General features: G+C 46.1%; 1 protein-coding gene across 1 annotated transcript in view; it reads left to right on the top strand.

Annotated features, from left to right (window-relative positions):
• Positions 1–18,860, top strand: part of Itpr2 (inositol 1,4,5-trisphosphate receptor type 2) — a 391,521-nt gene that overhangs the window by 197,493 nt on the left and 175,168 nt on the right. The window contains exons 33-37 of the mRNA XM_050164739.1: positions 1,731–1,859; positions 3,478–3,598; positions 13,136–13,326; positions 14,535–14,677; positions 16,068–16,176. Of these exons, the coding sequence (XP_050020696.1) occupies positions 1,731–1,859; positions 3,478–3,598; positions 13,136–13,326; positions 14,535–14,677; positions 16,068–16,176 (693 nt within the window). The remainder of the gene's footprint in view (positions 1–1,730; positions 1,860–3,477; positions 3,599–13,135; positions 13,327–14,534; positions 14,678–16,067; positions 16,177–18,860) is intronic.

Raw genomic sequence — 18,860 nt, 5'->3', positions numbered from 1 at the left:
TATATATGTACTTTTCACTGCGGTCAAGGGGTATAGCCTCTGTGGTAGGACTGCCTTGAACATCTTGTTCATACAGGAGCTGTTGCTAAGACAATGGCAGAATTCCATAATTAGACAAATTTGTTCCCTTTAAATCGTACGGTGTCCCCAATAGCCTGACACTGTGAGTTATACTGAAGCCCTTTCTGTTCAGAGAATGTTATATAAGTGTGTGTTGTTTTGGGGGGAAGGGAAAATGAACTACACATATGGAAAGGGGTTTAGGACACGAACCCTGCTCTGCTCCCCTCCCCTCCACACATTTAATTCTGGTAATAACAGCCCCGTTCTCCCAGGCAGAGGCTCTGAGACACATGGTTTGAGAAGGGAAGTTTCCTCTTTTATGGAATTGTGTAAAAAGTTTTAGAGTGGTATCAAATTAAACCACATCCACTTGTTCTTTTGATGAAGTCCCTTATTGAAAAGTCAGACATCACAGAGAAATTCTGTTGCCCAAGGACATCTGGAGCAGATGGCCCCCATCCCTGGCCTCTCACCCTTTGTTCTATTTGTTTTCTTTGCCTGCCTCGGTTTCTAGTCTTCCCTCCCACCCTCCACTCCCGCTCTCTCTGTGTCCATACTTCCTGTGTGTTTTCAATCACAACTCTTAGCTTTCGCAATTCGTCGGCCCGACTTGGAAATACAGCTCAGGAAAAGGGCAGGGGCAGCAGACTGCTTAGGCCCCCAGCTCCAGGGCTGGTCTGGGCCTCAACCTGTCCTGCCCAGGGCCTTGGAGAAGAGAGTGTGGAAAGACTTTAGATCTATGCTTCCATTTTCCTCTCTTTTCTGTTTCTGTGATGAGATGCCCGAGAAGATGCTTGAGTGTGGGGACTTACTTCAGTTCACAGTTTGAGGGTACAGTCTACAGGAGGGGAAGAGATAGCAGCAGGTGACTGAAGATTGTCAGACCTGTGCAACTGGGGCTCCTCTCCATGATCAAACAGGAAGTGAGGTGGGTGGGGCTTTTAGCCTCAATGCCCAGACAACAGTGAGCAAGTTGCTTCCTCAGCAAGGCTCTACTTCCCAGGCATATCTGACCCGTGGCCACTGGGCTACAATCCACAGAAGATAAGCTGTGAATACAAAAGTCATAAGACACGAGATCTTTTGTAAGTTGATAACAGATGCGTAGGGTAAACTTTGTATAAGACAGTGTCCCGCCAACATGTGAAATGTTGGGCACATCTCTTCATTATTTAAAATAGTTCCACTGACTGGGGACCCATGGGCCTGCAGAGGACATCCCACATGCAGATCTCAACATCCCTCAGATGGTACCCACACCTCTTCACATGGGTCCAGGTACTTTAAGGGAAAATGCATGTCGACACAAGTCACCACGAATTCTTCTCATCCCTTTGTACTCATGACGGCTTTTAACTTTTTGGCTTCCTCTCAGGGAGTGGGAGTGGTTTTCGTCAAAATCAAGTTTGGGGACTAAGGGGGAGGTTGGCCTGGAAAAATAAAGAAAACAAGTTAACACAGGGCCTGGGGACTGAAGGGACAGCGGAGGTTGAAATGACGGAGAGACTTAAGGGGAAGCTGCCGTGGACTGGTGTTTTAGCGGATTTGGTCAGAAACCATGTAACAGCGTCACCGAGCACAGAAATGGCTGTGGAGAACTCTCGGAGGGTAATGTTGAGAAGGTTCCACTACCGACTCATAATGCAGAGACTTGGCTTTCTCTCCAGGTCTGTAACACCACCACCGACAGGAAGCACGCAGACACCTTCCTGGAGAGATGTGTGACGGAGTCAGTCATGAACATTGTGAGCGGCTTCTTCAACTCGCCTTTCTCAGACAACAGTACCAGCCTGCAGGTAACTGAACCCAGTGCCGGGGAAACTAACTGGCTCGGTTGTCCTTTCTGACTCTCCGGAGAAACACTTGTCTTTTGTATTACTTAGCATCATCCCCTTTCTGACTTGACCAAACTTTATTTTCGTATTAACTTATTCATAATAAGAAGGAGGAATGGGTTTCATGGTGGCATTTTTTTGTGTGTACGTTGTTATGTTTTCTCACACCTTCTCTCTCCTCCCTTCTTTTGGTCCCAGTGTTTCCTGTGTGTTTTCCATTCATTTTAGTGTCTCTTAGCTTTTATAGTTTTGCCTGTTCTGACCCACTTTAATACTTATATCTTAGCACACAATCCAGTTTATACATCATTTAATCAGATGAAAGATCAGAGACCCTCCATGTCCTCCCACGACCTCTCCCACTTGGTGGTCCCTCCCCGAACCCCAACTTCATTTTACATCGAGAGACCGCCTCCTAAAATTGAGTCATTGTCCTCCTGCTAAGTACTCCAAGGCATTTCACATCTGTAGGCAAAGGACTAAGTGCTGAAATAATGGCCAATTGTTCGGATGGGTCGGACCTGGGCCGCTGCCGCCTGTTAGTAATTTATCCTAAAGGTAAAAACATTGAAGTTTTCAAGTCTTCATAAATACTTAAAAACACTTGTGCTTTCTATCCTTAAATGTCCACAAATGAGGAAAGCGCCAGATACGTTACAGCATATCTGTAGGGCATCTTATTAAAATGTGTGCTTCACAAGGAAAATTCATGACTAAGAAAGATGGCGCTCAGCTCGCATACCACCACAGGGTCGCACTGAGTGTCCTCTAGTTTCGTCTGTGTGGAGAACACAATTGCTTAACCCCGTGTTCCATGAGTTCCCAGCAGATCCTGCTGTCCTTCAGTCAACGATATCAGGGAAAAGTGCCCAGAACATGGACAGTTTTGTTCACTAGTCTCTACATGCACCATAACAGCTCTTTGCACAATCCTTACTTTTTTAAAGGAATTATAAGTTGGATACACACACACACACACACACACACACACACGGTTTTATGTAATGGGTTTCCGCATGTCTGAGGTCTGATGTCTCTTTTGGTGTCTGTTGCCGTGAGGGACAACATCTTGAAGGTGTAAACCTCGGCTTTCTCTCCACTGGATGTGGTAGTGGGCCCCTGCAGGGTCAGAGACAGGGACACCCTGCAGCTTAGTGACCTGGCAGGTCTAGCTGACACAGCGTCAGATTCAGTGAGAAACCAGAATAAAGTGGAGAATGGCAGAGGAAGATGGCTGAGGTCAGCTCTGGCCTATACACGCGCGTGCAAGCACATGCACACATGCACTCACACACGTGTGTGTGCACACACGCACATACATAAGCGCACACATGCATGTATACACACACACACACACGATTATAGTAGAAACACAAGTGACCAATCTTCTGTATTGTCTGGCATGTTTCCTCTGATGCTATTGATACACAAGACATTTTGTGTGGTCAGGTGTTTGTGAGTGGCTTTGGAGCACACAACACTGTGTCACTGTCTGATAAGGTGTAGCTCCTCAGGCATGTTAGTGGCTTAGGGACTGTGGCCTAATGACATAGAATGACCACTTTCCTTCTGTTTTCAGACCCACCAGCCCGTCTTTATCCAGCTGCTGCAATCCGCCTTCAGAATTTACAACTGCACCTGGCCCAACCCGGCCCAGAAGGCCTCGGTGGAGTCCTGCATCCGAGCGCTCGCTGAAGTGGGTAAGTCAGGGGTCTGGTTTGCCTCAGTTGCACGTTTCCTGAAGTTACCGGTTTGTGGCTACGAGCTACACAGGCAGCTTTCCAGTCTAGAACCTCACAAACAAATAAAGTCAGGTTGTTCTTTTGTTTAAGAGAGAGGCCAGTATTCAGCAACTGATTCTCAACACAGCAGAGTTTTGGAAGAAAAGTATATTCAAATTTCCAAATTTAAAAGGGGTATTATATTTAAAATATGGCTTAGTGAGATTTTGTAAGAATGGCTTAACTGATTATCTTACTTTTTTTTTTAAATCATAGATTAATTTTATTTTTTTGATTATCTTACTTTTAATTGTGGAATCATCTTATTTATTAGTGAGAATCCGATGTTGTTAAGAATTTCTTATGGCAATAGGCTTTTTTGTTTCTTTGTTTTTTGTTTGTTTTTTTTTCGAGACAGGATTTCTGTGTCGCTTTGGTGGCTTTCCTGGAACTAGCTCTTGTAGACCAGGCTGGCCTCGAACTCACACAGATCCGCCTGCCTCTGCCTCCCGAGTGCTGGGATTAAAGGCGTGCGCCATGTTTGTTTGTTTTTAACATTCTAGTTTGTGTGGAATCTGTATGTTCAAAGGCCTATTACACGCCGCGGTGTCAGCATTAATAACGAGACGGAGACAAGTGTGACATAAATTTTAATTGTTCTTAATACGTAAAACCCAGAGTTGGATATCAGGGGTTGAAAGCTGAAGGGTAAGAGAAGCAGTGAGGCCAGCCACTAGAGAGACCTTTTCCCTCTATCAGTGCTCAGACTAAAAGGGTGATCCTGTCCTCAGACTGCAGGGACGATCCTCAGACCACACTGAGTTCCTGTCTCCTCTCACCTTATATTTCTCTCTCTGTCCAGCCAAATCACTCCTGTCTCCACCTCCCTAGTGCTGGGATTAAAGACATGGGATCCCAAGTGCTGAGACCACCTGTGTGTGAGCTCTGTTTCTCTTTTAGAGAGATTCAACCTTGTAGTCCAGGGTGGCCTTGAACTACAGAGATTCCTCTGCCTCTGTCTCCCAAGTCCTGGAATTAAAGGTGTGTGCCACCACTGTCTGGCCTCTAGTCACTTAGCTCTGTACTTTGATTTTCAGGCAAGTTTTATCTGTTAAAACACAAACAAAACATCACTACAGGCCAGTGTAGTAAGAGCTGCGGGCCTCTTCCCACAGCCCGGCTCCTGGCCGCCTGGCTAGCTTATGCCCCAAAATAACAACACACAAATTGTATTCTTTTAAACACTGCTTGGCCCATTATACCTAGCCTCTTCTCGGCTAACTCTCGCACCTAGACTAGCCCATTTCTAATAATGTCTGTAAGCACCCCAAGGTGCGCTTACCGGGAAGATTCTAGCCTATGTCCATCCTGGGTCAGAGCTTCATTGTGTCTGCCCCAGAGAGGAGTGGCCTGGCATCTGAGCTCACTTCCTCTTCTTCCCAGCATTCTGTTCTGTTTATTCCACCCACCCATGTTCTAACCCATCAGGGCCAAGCAGTTTCTTCATTAATTAACCAATGACCTTCCTCCATCAGGCCAGGGATTTAAACTAAGGGGAAGTGAGGATTAGAATTCTCATAGATGCTTCCCGACGTGTAAAGTCAAGCCTGTATGTAGTTTTGTGTTAATTATTACATAATTTTTATGCGTAATAGGTATTTTTATGGACATTATGTGTGTGTGAATGCAGGCAAATGCATATATGGTTCATATGTCAAGGTCAGTGGACAACCTCATGTAGAAGGAGCTTCGGGCTGCTTCCCACTGCCCGGATCCTGGCCACCGGCTAGCTTTACCCAAAATAGTTACATGGAAACTGTATTCTTTTAAACACTGCCTGGCCTATTAGTTCTAGCCTCTTATTGGCTAATTCTCACATCTTGCTTTAACCCATATTTAGTAATCTGTGTAGCACCATGAGGTGGTGGCTTACCGGAAAAGATTCAGCATGTCTGACCTGGCGGCTGGCTCCATGGCATCTCCCTTCTTCTGTTCTGTCTACTCCACCTACCTATGTTCTGACCTATCAGGCCAAGCAGTTTCTTTATTAATTAACCAATGAAAGCAACAGATAGATAGAAGACCCACCTACATCAACCTCATAGCTATTCCTTGCCTTCAACCTTATTTGAGACAAGGTCTCTTTGTTGTTTCCCTGCATCGAAAGGAGAAGCAAATAGTCTTACCTTTCACACAGCATACGGCCTTCCCTCCAGATATTTCTCGGGTTTGCTTCCTTCTCTCCCTTCCTCTCTCTCCTTCCCCCTTTAGCCTTCAGCAAATGCAATGGGAGCTGAGACCACTTGGCCTCCCTAGTACTTAGAGTGTTTTTTGCATAGCACTTAGAAATTGCAGACAAAATCAGGCATGGGAGCAGGGTACACCTGTAATCCTCGCTGCCTAGGACGGTGATGCAGGAGGATTACAAGTTCAAGGAGACATAGAGAGCCCTGTTGCAAACAAAGGAACTAATGAAGGATGAATGAATGAATGGGAGCTGGGGGATTTCATTTGTGCTTACCTTAAATCCGAGCCCAGAGGATTCAGTGTGCGGTCAAATCAGTTCTTTCACGGTGCGACAGCAGAGTTGTTGGCCTAAAGTTGTCACCCAAATACACCGGCCTAATCCTTTTCTGCACTAGCCAAAGCTGAATGGTTTTTCAGAAAACAAACAAACAAACAAACAAACAAAGCTTGATTTCTTTCTCTGTGTTAAAAGAACACATGTGGTGATGATTCTACCCAAATCTGCAGCAGAAGAAATAATGGGGAGTGATGCTTTGGCTTGGTGTCTCTTTTATCTCCACGAGGCTGGCTTTCATCTTCCTTTCTGTTGGCCTCTCTGTCTTACACTCTGTGAAATTTGGCACAGCTTCGACATTTAAGAATATTTGATATTTAAGAGAATACAGAATAATCTATGTGTAAAATATCACAAGGTCGGGGATGCATTTTGATGAATTTATGAATTGGCAAACACATTCCTTATACATGCAAATATCAATTATAGTTTACCTGTGTGAAACACCTGCTTCTCAAGTGCTCTCTGGTACTATTAGCTCAACCTGTCTCTCGTCCAAACCACTTCATCCTCTTCTGCTCGTGTGCACTGAATGCAGGAGGTGGTAAGAAGACAGGAGGACCACTCACTCTGTCGGCCCTTCCCTCCCCGAGAGCAGTAAGGGCTTGCCGAGTGCTGAGGAATGTCAAGACACGCAGGGTTAGGTGCCTTTCCTCAGTTTACCTGTTCCTGTAAAACATGTGACAGAAACGCTTCCAGCAAACACATCTACGAATGACTTCCATATAATTTTACTTAGAAAAGAATTCTGCCTATGCACTTCATCATTGGCCTGTGTTCTGGGGGGATTCATATTAGGTGGCTGTTTGGCCACAGTATTGATTTTCCACAAGGAAATTGCAGGAAATGTCTCTTATAAATGCTTTGCCTAATGAACACAAACTTCAAGCCAGTCGTTCTCAAAATGAAAGAAATGTAAACCCGTTAACCCTTTAGAGAGTCTGTATTAAATAAATGTCTATTTGAATTTGCTGGGGGCATTGTAGTGGGAGTCTAAGGGGTTTGACGTCATGTAGTCTTGTGATTATGGTTTTACATCTTCATTAGTAGCTCAGGCTACCCCTTAGCTACCTCCTGTGTGCAGGTCCCTGGCTTCCATCCTGAACAATGCAAAAGAGAGGCCCCAGAAAAGCAAATGCTGAACCAAAACAAAATAACCTTCTTCAAATCCACTGTTTTATAAAACAACTAGTTGCAATAAGTTATAATATAGCATACTATTTTATAAACACTTTTCACTTATTAGTTTAACTGATTGTTTAGTGATTCCTCACTATCTGGAAGGATTCAGCTGAAGCAAATCCACTCTATCAAACATACTTCGCCCCCAGGGAATTTCTAGAGTAGATACAACTTGTCAGCTTACCTGTTAGAAAGTTCTCAAGCCTTTCTTGGCACTCAGAGCACAGTCTGTGATGTTTGCAAAAGTAAAGTGTATGATGCCGAGAAATGAATGCACTTCCCCGTGGCTCAACAGCCTTTGCGTGGCGCTAACCCGACCTCACCCTGTTTTAAACATCTGATGTCTGCGGTCACCTCTCACATGAGAGCTGATGGCTGAGAGTGGACCTTCTGTGTTGTGACAACTGCTCTGCCAGGGGTGTTGTTAACCCACCAGCCATGCAAGAGAACCCTTCTCCTTAATTTCATGTTTGGATTTCGTCATATTGTTACAGTTTTAATGTGTTTTTCTCTTCTATGTACAGGGAATGAGCTGTTGGTATTTCCTTTCCTGTGAACAGGGCCCTTCCTGTGCTTTGAGTTCAACCCTTACATGTTGGGAAATGAGACTTTTGACTATTTGGTGACCAGTTTTCTTAAAATGTCATTGGAATTTTATTTTCTAGCATAAGGAATTTATAATTCTTCTGGGACTTTTTAGTTTGTGGAAGCTTATGCACATGTTCCTGTGTGAGCAGGTGTGTTTAGCTCAGAGAGTAACTTGTCTTTTAGATGGGTTCTCCATTGGTCTGGAACTTGCCAAGTAGGTGAGGCAGGCTGGCCAGGGAGCCCAGGGCTCCTCCTGTCTCTGTCTCTCCAGTGCTGGGGTTTTGGGTGCACACCGCCATTCTAGGCTTGCTCTGGCGGAGGGGTTTCAACGAGCAATGCACTTTGCTGCCTGAGCTCTTATCCCAGCCCGCTTCTTTGAAGGTTTAATTTCATTCTCAGAAGAGTTTTTGCCACTCTGAGGTGCTGTTAATTCTCAGAGAATTTTCATATTTTGATTTGTCTGCATCTTTTGGGTGTTGTTGTGAAAAGCCGTGGGCTTCCTGGAGGTGAGCAATGCTCCCCTCTGTACTAAGAAGGCTGAAGGAGGCCATAAAGACTGTGAGTTTCTCCTGTCTCACAGAGTGAGGAAGATGCAGAAAGGGGGAGGGATGGAAGGAGAGAGGGAGGGAGGGAGACAGAGAGAAAAAGGGAGGGAGAGGGAGGGGGAGAGGCTTTGAATACCTAGAATACACTGCACTTACTTACAGCTTTCGTTGTATGGACTCCACTCAAGTTTATCTTTCCAGGTGACTAGCCAGGCCTCCAAGTCTCATTCCTGAGTGGCCATAAGAAGTATAGCTTTGTTCAAGTAGAGGATTAATGGGGCGTGTGTCCATGTGGTAGAGTTGAGTTCACAAGGAAGCATGTATCCGTACGTTCAACGTTCTCCCTGCGTAAACACTCCAGTGGGCTGGGGAAATAGCTCAGAGAGTGAAGGACGTGCAAAATGTACCGAGTTCAGTCTCTAAAGCCATATAAAAGTGCCGTGACATTGTGGCCTGTGCCTGGAATCCCAGTACCAGGGAGGCAGAGGTCGGTGGATCCCTGGGGCTTATTGGCCAGCTCACCTAGGCTACTCTCCAAATTCCAGGCTAGTGAGAGACCCTGCCTACCAGAGGGAGGTGGAGACTGAGGAAACACAGTTGTCTTCTGACCGCTACACACGCATGTGCGCACATACAGACCCTTGCACCGATGAACACACACACATACACACACACACACACGCACGTGGATTTATCACAGACATGGGTGTGCTGGAGAACGGGTGCAGCTCCCACCCACACCTTCGTCCTACAGTTCCAGCCATTCTGGCTCGGATGGGCTGACAGCCAACCACAGTTTTCTAATTAGTGCTCACTCACCTTCCCCACACCCGTCAGTGTGCACGTCCAAGAATTTTTCCCCGTGGCACCTATCATGGACCCGTATGTGTTTTCAGAGGGTTTGGTCTGGCAGATACCATCCGTGGTTTCTGCTAATTAAAAACATTCACCTAGCACACAATATTTAATGAATTATAATTAGAAATATATTTTGATTCTATCTTAAAGCCCCTGAAAAGACTTGTCATATCCTGGAAATTTCCGGATTTATAGGGCTAATTAGAAGGTTTGCCATGTACTAAAAATACCTGTGGATAGAGGTGGCTCACTCATGAGAAGGCAGAGGTCCCCCCAAAGCCAGGTGCACAGGCAGTGGCCCCCTCCTCTCCCACTCGTTCCTCAGGGACTCGGATGCCTGTCCTCTGACGGCAGACATGTCCTCAGCCAGGCAGTGGTTCTGACTTAGAGGCCCAAGAGGAGCGCCTCAGTATAAGAACCTTCATATGACCTTGTCACACGCTGTAGGCATGAAGAATGGCAGGCGTAGCAGACTCACTGGCTGCGTGTTGCTGTTAGCTGTGGGGATTTACCCAGCTGTGTGGACAACACAGCTTCCAAAATGTTTCTAGCTTGATGGCTTTTGACTCAGTTTTGATCGTGGTTTTGACTTGAAAATGATGTTTTCATACCTAATGCTCTTGGAAACGAGATAAAACAAATGCTTTTCCTAATCCCAGCCCTCCTTTCTGACCACCACTCCCGGTGCCTTTTAAATAAGCTATGGGAATCTAACTCAGTAGTTTCTGTTTTGATTTCAAATTAATACCTGTATTATTTTGACGGAACAGAGGACCTATTTTGGGTCATGTTTGTAGAGTTTGTTAATTTTTAAATTTAATTTGTTCTTGTCTTGAGGTACTGGGGAACAAACCAAGAGCTTCGTGTATGTTGGGCATGTTTCCTCCCACAGAGATGTGTTCCCACCCTTCAAATGGTTGTCATTGTTGTGTGGACACTTAGCTTATTTTAACTCAAATGCCTTTTAGTCAATTGCAGGGTTAATCTTCTTTCATAGCTTCAAAGGCACGATTTAGCCATGGCTACAGTTCACACCCAGGCCTGGTTTAACCATGGCTATAGTTCGCATCCAGGCCTGGTTTAGCTGTGGGCTACAGTTCACACCCAGGCCTGGTTTAACCTTTGGCTACAGATCACACCCAGGCCTGGTTTAGCTGTGGGCTACAGTTCGCATCCAGTCCTGGTTTAACCATAGCTACAGTTCACACCCAGGCCTGGTTTAACCATGGCTACAGTTCACACCCAGGCCTGGTTTAACCATTGGCTACAGTTCACACCCAGGCCTGGTTTGACCATGGCTACAGTTCACACCCAGGCCTGGTTTGACCATTGGCTACAGTTCACACCCAGGCCTGGTTTAACCATTGGCTACAGTTCACGCCCAGGCCTGGTTTAACCATTGGCTGCAGTTCACGCCCAGGCCTGGGAGAGTGGCTTATTTTACCTGGAGTTCATACGGTACAGTTCACATCAAGTTAGGATCCTGGACCTAAAACAGCCATATAGCTTGGGGAAGAGAAAAAGCTGACACTCCGGGCTGGTGGAGTTTCTTCAGCTTTCCCTCCAGGTGCCTTCATGGAAGAGGGTGTGGAGCAGCGGCTCATAGATGGGTCCTGGGTGGGCACGTGCTGCTGTGGGCACCCACAGGCACAGACTCATTAAACTAAGTGTCCACGGACGTTGTCAGAAAAGCGTTGCCACAGTGTTTCCTGTGTCGTAATATTTTTATTGTTGTTTTAAATCATGTGTATCTGTGTGTGTCATGGGTGTGTGTTTGTGCACATGAGCACAGACCACGGAGGCAAGGGGAGGGCAACCTGGGTTCTGAGAATTCAACTCAGACCCTCTGGAAGTGTGTACTCTGAACCCCTCAGCCGTCTCTCTAGCCCTATCTGCTGTATTCTTAGCAGCTGTCCCTCAACGGTGGGGGCCGCCTCATGCATCTGCCCCGTGCATGGGTGATGAACGCAGGGCTGAAGCAGAGGTGGCAGCTGTTCCCATCCTTTTCTTTTTTGGTTAGTCTTTGATAGATTTATTTTTACAATCACATTTTAATTTCCAAGATCTTTTTTTCCCTCTGTTTACAAGTTTTTAGGTGTGGCATCTACTCAGATTTTCTAGGGACGATAATTAGAATTCGGTTTTGCTTGTGTTTCCTGGAATCATCTGTTTTCACAGGAGGTCATTGTTCTCAGTACTAATGGTTTTATTTGCAATCCCTGGGACTTTATGTAGCCATGGGTAATGACTGAGACAGGGGTGTGGGGGGGGGCTGGCAGTTTGGAAGGTCTATTCCTAGCCTATAATCCTTGCAGAAATAAGGAAGTTGACCTGGAATTCTATGAGAAGATCTGGACAAATGACATGGGAATTTCCCTTTGTGTTCATGCATCCATGCATGTGTGTGCACATGTGTGTGCATTCATTAGACAGGCAGGGAACAGCAGTGGGTGTTAAAGGGGGGTTTGCTTGGTGCCTGGAGTCTCCATGCATTTCCCCCTCTGCTGGAGCTGCCCCCTTGTACCTCTTCACATACCCTTTGTCTGATGATCTCTGGGGTCATGTCAAGCTCTGCCCTGCTTCTCTGCAAGTCTTCACCACTGGTACTCTACAGTTAAGAACCCTTCTCTGCAAGTCTGCACCATTGGCACCCTACAGTTAGAGACCTTTCTCTGCAAGTCTGCACCATTGGCACCCTACAGTTAGAGACCCTTCTCTGCAGGTCTGCACCGTTGGCACCCTACAGTTAGGGACCCTTCTCTGCAAGTCTTCACTGTTGGTACTCTACAGTTAGGGACCCTTATCTGCAAGTCTTCACCTTGATACTCTACAGTTAGGGACTCTTATCTGCAAGTCTTCATTACGGGCACCCTACAGTTAGAAACTCTTCTTTCTTAAGAGGAGTTTTTATTTTTCTCTGACTTTTTTTTGGATGAAAACAGCTACATCAGACTTTCTAGTTTTCTAATCAGAGGAAGAGGGCCTTCCTCTCCCATGATTCAGGTAGCTTCTTGAGTAGCTCAGATGACCCCAGTGAACCCAAGGCCAGTCTTTCATGGGCCAGTTTTTGTCCAGTGGTCTGGTTGCCTCTTTACTCAGTCCAACAGAAATGCCATAACCCTTCCGTTTTCTTTATGACAAGCATTCTGAGTGCTCAGCATTATCAAGATATGCGTCTGTTACAATGCATATGTCGGTGGATCTTAGTAAAAAAGACAGGTACCACGTACCACCTTCCAAGAAAGCTCTCTTATACCCTTTACCTTTTTCTCTATTTCTGCCGTCAGATACTTGATCACATGTAGCTTTGTGGGCACACATCTACACACGTAAACACACACATACACCTTCTCATTGAGTTAATAGCTTGGCAGGACTTGGCTGTGTGTTTTCTGTCTGAGTTTTTATTTTCTTTGGCATCTGGGAAGGTAAAGATCTACATGCTTGTTAGGGTGCTTTTCTGTGTGATGTGGAAATGGAGTCCACCTCACACATTAATCACAAGAAATCAGATAGGATCTTGAAGGCTCAGTGGTCGCACATTATGAATTGGTCTGAAGAACTGAAATAATTTCAGCAGCCATTTTCACCTGAAAGCATGCGAAACAATTGCTGGGCAAAGTTTAAAGATTTAGGCTTTTCTTCTTCCTTTCTTAAAAGAAAAAATTCTTCCACATTTGTTAGTGAGTTTTGCTCATGTTTAAAAATCTTTAACCCAATTCAGAGAGAAATGCTTCCCAACGTTTTTTCTTTCTCTTTCAGCCAAGAATCGTGGGATTGCGATCCCCGTCGACTTGGATGGCCAGGTGAACACACTCTTCATGAAGAACCATTCAAGTACGGTGCAGAGAGCAGCCATGGGCTGGAGGCTCTCAGCCCGCTCTGGACCTCGCTTCAAGGAAGCTCTCGGAGGGCCAGCGTGGGATTACAGGAATATCATCGAGAAGTTACAGGTACAACGAGAACATGAGTAATATTAATATTTCCTAGCTTCTCTATTCTTAAAATGTGTCATATAATACAGCCTTTGTTTTTTTCTGAGACTGGGTTTCTCTGTGTAGCCCTGGCTGTCCTGGAACTCACTTTGTAGACCAGGCTGGCCTTGAATGCACAGAGATCCACCTGCCTCTGCCTCCCTAGTGCTGAGATTGAAAGTGTATGCCACCACTACCCAGTGTTATATATAAACAACGTGGTTGAAATTATCAAGTCTTACTGGGGCAAAGCTTTCTTCCATAGCTCCTTGCCACCACCTTCTCTTTAGTAGTCTCTGGATAGATTGTCCTGACTTACTTTTTAGCGAGTTATATAACATATATTCTGATAGTTTCTTAGTGAGTAGTGACCTTTGATCTCAAGATAATTATGTCAGTAATAAAATTAGTAAAAAATAACGTGCTATAAATGATACATGCAATAAATTAAGTTTTCATAATATTGACTCAGTTTATCTTCCCGCGTTCACTTCTATTCCTTGGGTTCAAATGAGCCAGTCCTTTTCTTCACCAGGTCCTTTTACAAGTCTACATCCATGGTCTGGCCTGTACGTTTAGGCCTAGTGAGCAAGTGACCGATGGCCTTCATTTTCTGGTGCTGCTGCATTAAAACACCGTAGGATGGATGCGTTAAGAAACAGAAATACACTCTTTTAGGATTCTGGAGGCAGAAGTCCCAGATCTAGGTATCAGTGGCTTGTTTTTTTTTTCTGAGACCTCCGTCCCTGACTGTGGATGGCTGGCTTCTTGTGTGTCTCTGGTCTGTGCAGCTGTACACCTGCACCCCAATTTCTGTCCCTTATGTGACCACCACTTAGTCATTTTGGATAAGAACAGTGGCTCATATGAACCCATTTTATCCTTGTGCTATAATGAATGAATAAAACCAGATTGGGCTAGCATGTAAACAGGAAACATTTGGTGGTGTGGGTAACCAGGGTCCATCTTGGATGAAACTCCCACATCGCCGTCCTGGTTAATGTTCTTACGTGTGTCACATCTGGAAAGGCACTCATGTGACGGCTCTGTGTCTGTCTTAGGATGGTGTGGCCACGTGTCACGTCTGGAAAGGCACTCGTGTGACGGCTCCGTGTCTGTCTTAGGATGGTGTGGCCACGTGTCACGTCTGGAAAGGCACTAGTGTGACGGCTCTGTGTCTGTCTTAGGATGTCGTGGCCTCCCTGGAGCAGCAGTTCAGCCCCATGATGCAGGCCGAGTTCTCCGTGCTTGTGGATGTGCTGTACAGTCCGGAGCTGCTCTTCCCAGAGGGAAGCGACGCCAGGATAAGATGCGGAGCCTTCATGTCAAAGTAAATGAAGCCAGACCAGGGATGGTGCTGGTGGAGAAGAGAGAGGGCCTCTAGCGGTCTGCTTCTCACCCTCCTAGTGGGTTACAAAATCCAGAGCCCCCACCCTCTGAACCTTTCCAGAAAACTCCACTGCACAAATGAGCCACACACAGTCATATAAATTAAAATGAGATAAGAACTCACCCCTGCCCCCAGGTTACATCTCTGATACTCTGTGGCTGTACGAGGCTACTCCATGGCTGTACGAGGCTACTCTGTGGCTGTACAAGGCTACTCTGTGGCTGTACGAGGCTAATGTCTACCCATTGTAAACCACAGACAGGATGTTGCTGTTAGTGCAGAGTCCTGCTGGTCAGCAGAGGTCTAGACTATGCCCATGGGGGATGGGAGGCCTGGAAAATGGAGGCAGACTGCATTAGAGAAACCAAAAGAAAAGAAGCGGGGTGATTTGGCAGACCCTACACCAGGCAGAGGGAAGGGTTGCCCCACTGCTTCAGAGGCTAAGGCTCTTGCGTTGTTATTAATAGTTCATGGCCAGAGGCTCAGGCTGACTATTGTTCATGCTCCATGCATACTCTACCCCTTCTGTTGGGGACCAGCCTCAACAAAAATACCTCTCGCCAATGAGGAGGTCCTCCACTCTGATGGCTGAGGACATTAGCCAGGCCCTAGCTAGAGGGAGAGACATCTCAGTTGCATCCCATGGGACTCGTTCTAAATTGAGAGATATATCCCGTAGCTCTGGCCGTGTCATGGGGAACTGTAATCCCCTTCAGTTTCTGCACAACCCGATCTATGGGGACTGAGTTACATGTCCTGATTATAAACGTTACACTCAGTGCCGACTCCTGGGATGGTTACACCCACGGTTCAGAGAATCCTAGAAGGTTCTAGAACCCCATGCTTCACCACTGTAGGAGAAAGAGCACGCTCCTGTCTGGTTTACAGCAGTGTTCGAGCTGTCACGATGCCAACCGCAGCAACTTCTCACATCTGCCAAGCAATGTCATATCGTACGCGGTAGACTGAGAGAATGGGGGAAGGCTCACTACAGTGTGATGTTATAACTGATGCGCTACAATGCATGGGAAATAATAAATGACGGGGCGGCGCAGACTGCTGTAAATATTTTATATTAGCAAAGTGATGGGAAGGAGAATGCTAGTCTCCCTGCTTCTCAGAGTATCACACACTCTGAAGAGCATGCCGAACCCGAGCAGCCCTGACATAAACACCTCAGCCAAGTCTATAAACTGATGCATCGTTTTGAGACATTATGTATCTGATTTACTTTGTGCCCTCAGCCCCATTCCCCATTCCCATGTAGCATATTGTATATATTTTGGTGAGAGACTGGTGTCCCTTTCAAGGGTTCGTGTTTTGCTTTCAGGCTGATCAATCACACAAAGAGACTGATGGAGAAAGAAGAGAAACTGTGCATTAAGATCCTCCAGACCTTACGGGAGATGCTGGAGAAGAAGGACAGCTTCGTGGAAGAGGTATTTCACTTTCAGCGCTTAAAGTAGGCTTGCTTGCTTTCCTTTCTTTTTTGTTATTTGAAACAAAGTAAAATTTCCAGGACAGGTAACTATGTATTGACATGGGCCGTTGTCCAAGCGCTTCTTATCAGTTGTATAATAATTGGGTGTTATTCACGTTAGCTACATGATCCCAACTTTGTGGCGTTTCCTGTCCTGTCCTGTGTTGAACTGAGGAACAACTCAGGTTGTCCTGGCCTGAACATTTGTCTTACCCATGGCACCGCAGTCTGTCTTGGGTGCCATCGACAGACTATTGGGCTGAAAGACTTCCTTCGTGGTCCTGGGAATTGAACTCAGGTCCTCTGCGTGCAGGTGCGCTATCGCTAAGCTCTACCCCCCCCCCAGTCTCCAAATGGCCTCGTGAGGTGATGAGTGATTGAGATGCGTTGTTTAGACTTCATTTAAGGTGGAGCAGCGTGGAGAGGGTGTCTGTACATGTTGGCATGTGTTTTTAAGTTAGGATTATGCCATGCTATTTTTGATAGTTTTATGGGATAATGTTATTGTTTTTTGAGAAGTGAATAGTTGGTTTATATTCTTAGCTGTATTAACAGATGCGCAGATGTATTCAGAGAAATATTGGCTTATAGATTGCCAATCGGTTACTAAAATGGACAGTTTAGGGGCTCATTAAATGGTAGCCAGCAGTGTTCTAATACCCACAGGGAGAGGCTTAAATATAAAATGCAAATCTTGAGAAATTTCTTTTTTTTTTTCATTTTTTTTGAAGGCTAGCTACCTATTCTTTGCTAAGCATCAACTCAGTTTTCTACAGAAGTGTCTTGGTGTATTTGTGGAGTATTTCCAAAAATGCTAATCATCTGATACCTTAAAACTGTAACTTTGTTAGTAGATACATGTGTTGTTTAATTCCAGAAAGTCTGTGGTGATTGGATCTTGTTTCTTAGCACATCCCGTGAAAAAGAAATGGAGTGGAATGTTGGTGGTCATCAGGAAGGGCTTTGCTTCCAAACCCTGCATCAGAGGGGCTGGAAGCCTGGTTCTGTCCAAACCTGCATCAGAGGGGCTGGAAGCCTGGTTCTGTCCAAACCTGCATCAGAGGGGCTGGAGGCATGGCTCTGTCCAAACCCTGTCTCAGAGGGGCTGGTGACCTGGTTCTGTCCAAACCTGTATCAGAGGGGCTGGAAGCCTGGCTCTGTCCAAACTCTACCTCAGAGGAGGCTGGAGGCCTGGCTCTGTCCAAACCCTGCCTCAGAGGGGCTGGAGGCCTGGCTCTGTCCAAACCCTGCCTCAGAGGGGCTGGAGGCCTGGCTCTGTCCAAACCCTGCCTCAGAGGGGCTGGTGACCTGGTTCTGTTGCTGTTGTTCTTGCCACCCTTGTGCCAGCACCCGAGTTCAGCTCCCAGCACCAGGGTGAGAAACTGGGCGCGAGGCAAGCATGTGCACTCTCAGAGCTGGGGTGCAGAGGGCCTGTCGGGCTCCCTGGCCAGGCAGCCTGGACTCCTGGGTGAGAGACTCTGCTCAAAACAAACATGGCTGGAAGCAGAGGCGCAGCACCTACAGCTACGTGCAGATGCACGCGCCCCGTTAGAATCAAGTATTTACTAATCCAAACGCCTCCTGCTTTAGTTCCACTGTCTAAACTGGATAACAAATAACTAAGATAAGTGTGGTCAGTGTAATTTTTAGCAAATGTTTTCGACATAAGATTGAAGGAAACCTTACACACTTTGGCATAAGTTATGGGTCTCAGGATCTGTAGGCTGTTCTCCTGTGAACCGTCAATGCCCAACTGCTGCTTAACCAATTTCATGGGTGCACGAGGGCCCCCAAGCAGAACAATTAAATCAACATAGTTTTTGTGACAGCGTCCCAGTTTGACACAACAGATCAATACTGAATGCTCTCAAAGGAAGGAGGAGCATGGGGGTCCTGCTCTCAGAAGGTGAGTGTGTTAGTGTCTTCCAAGCTGCTCGCTCTAAAATTAATCATCTGTTCTCCCTGCCCACTCCCCCTCACTGCCCTAGTTCAGCTTTCCTCCATCTCCCTCCCTCCCTCCCTCCCTCCCTCCCTCCCTCCCTCCCTCCCTTCTCTCCTCTGACATAAAGAGANCCCTCCCTCCCTCCCTCCCTCTCTCCCATCTTTCCTTTTTCTAGAAAACCCAGGTGGTTCACACACATGCAAACATACATGGACATAGTTATGCCTACAACACACATTAAAAATAAAGGAATGTAGGGGCTGGAGAGATGTTTCAGCAGTTAAGAGCACCGGCTACTCTCCCAGAGGACCCAGGTTCGATTCCAGCACTCACATAACAGCTCACAACCGTCTTTAACTCCAGGAAATCCAAAGCTCTGTTCAAGCCTCTGAGGGCACCGGGCACACACACATGGTCACAGACACACAGACAGACAAAACAATCATGGAAACATTAAAAAAAATGCTCCACATGCCCTAGTTTGGTGGTGTGATTTTTTTTTTTTTAATTTGTGCCCTGGCAATGCGGAAGCATGCATGGGCAGCTCATATATGGTGCTTCTGTTGAACTGGTCGGATCAAATGAAAGGCATTTGTTAGTCTTATAAATTAGTTTAAAACGAATGGCCACACTGTTTGATGAATTCTCACCTCTCCTATTAAGAGGTCTTTCCTATAGGGACTGTTCTCGTTCACGCCACT

This window comes from Alexandromys fortis, unplaced genomic scaffold (genome assembly GCF_014885135.2).
Source record: "Alexandromys fortis isolate MF-2015 unplaced genomic scaffold, M_Fortis_MF-2015_v1.1 scaffold_153, whole genome shotgun sequence".
In the NCBI taxonomy this organism is placed as follows: Eukaryota; Metazoa; Chordata; class Mammalia; order Rodentia; family Cricetidae; genus Alexandromys; species Alexandromys fortis.
Note: the sequence above shows the minus strand (reverse complement) of the source record. Positions and strands in the feature narration are given on the sequence as shown.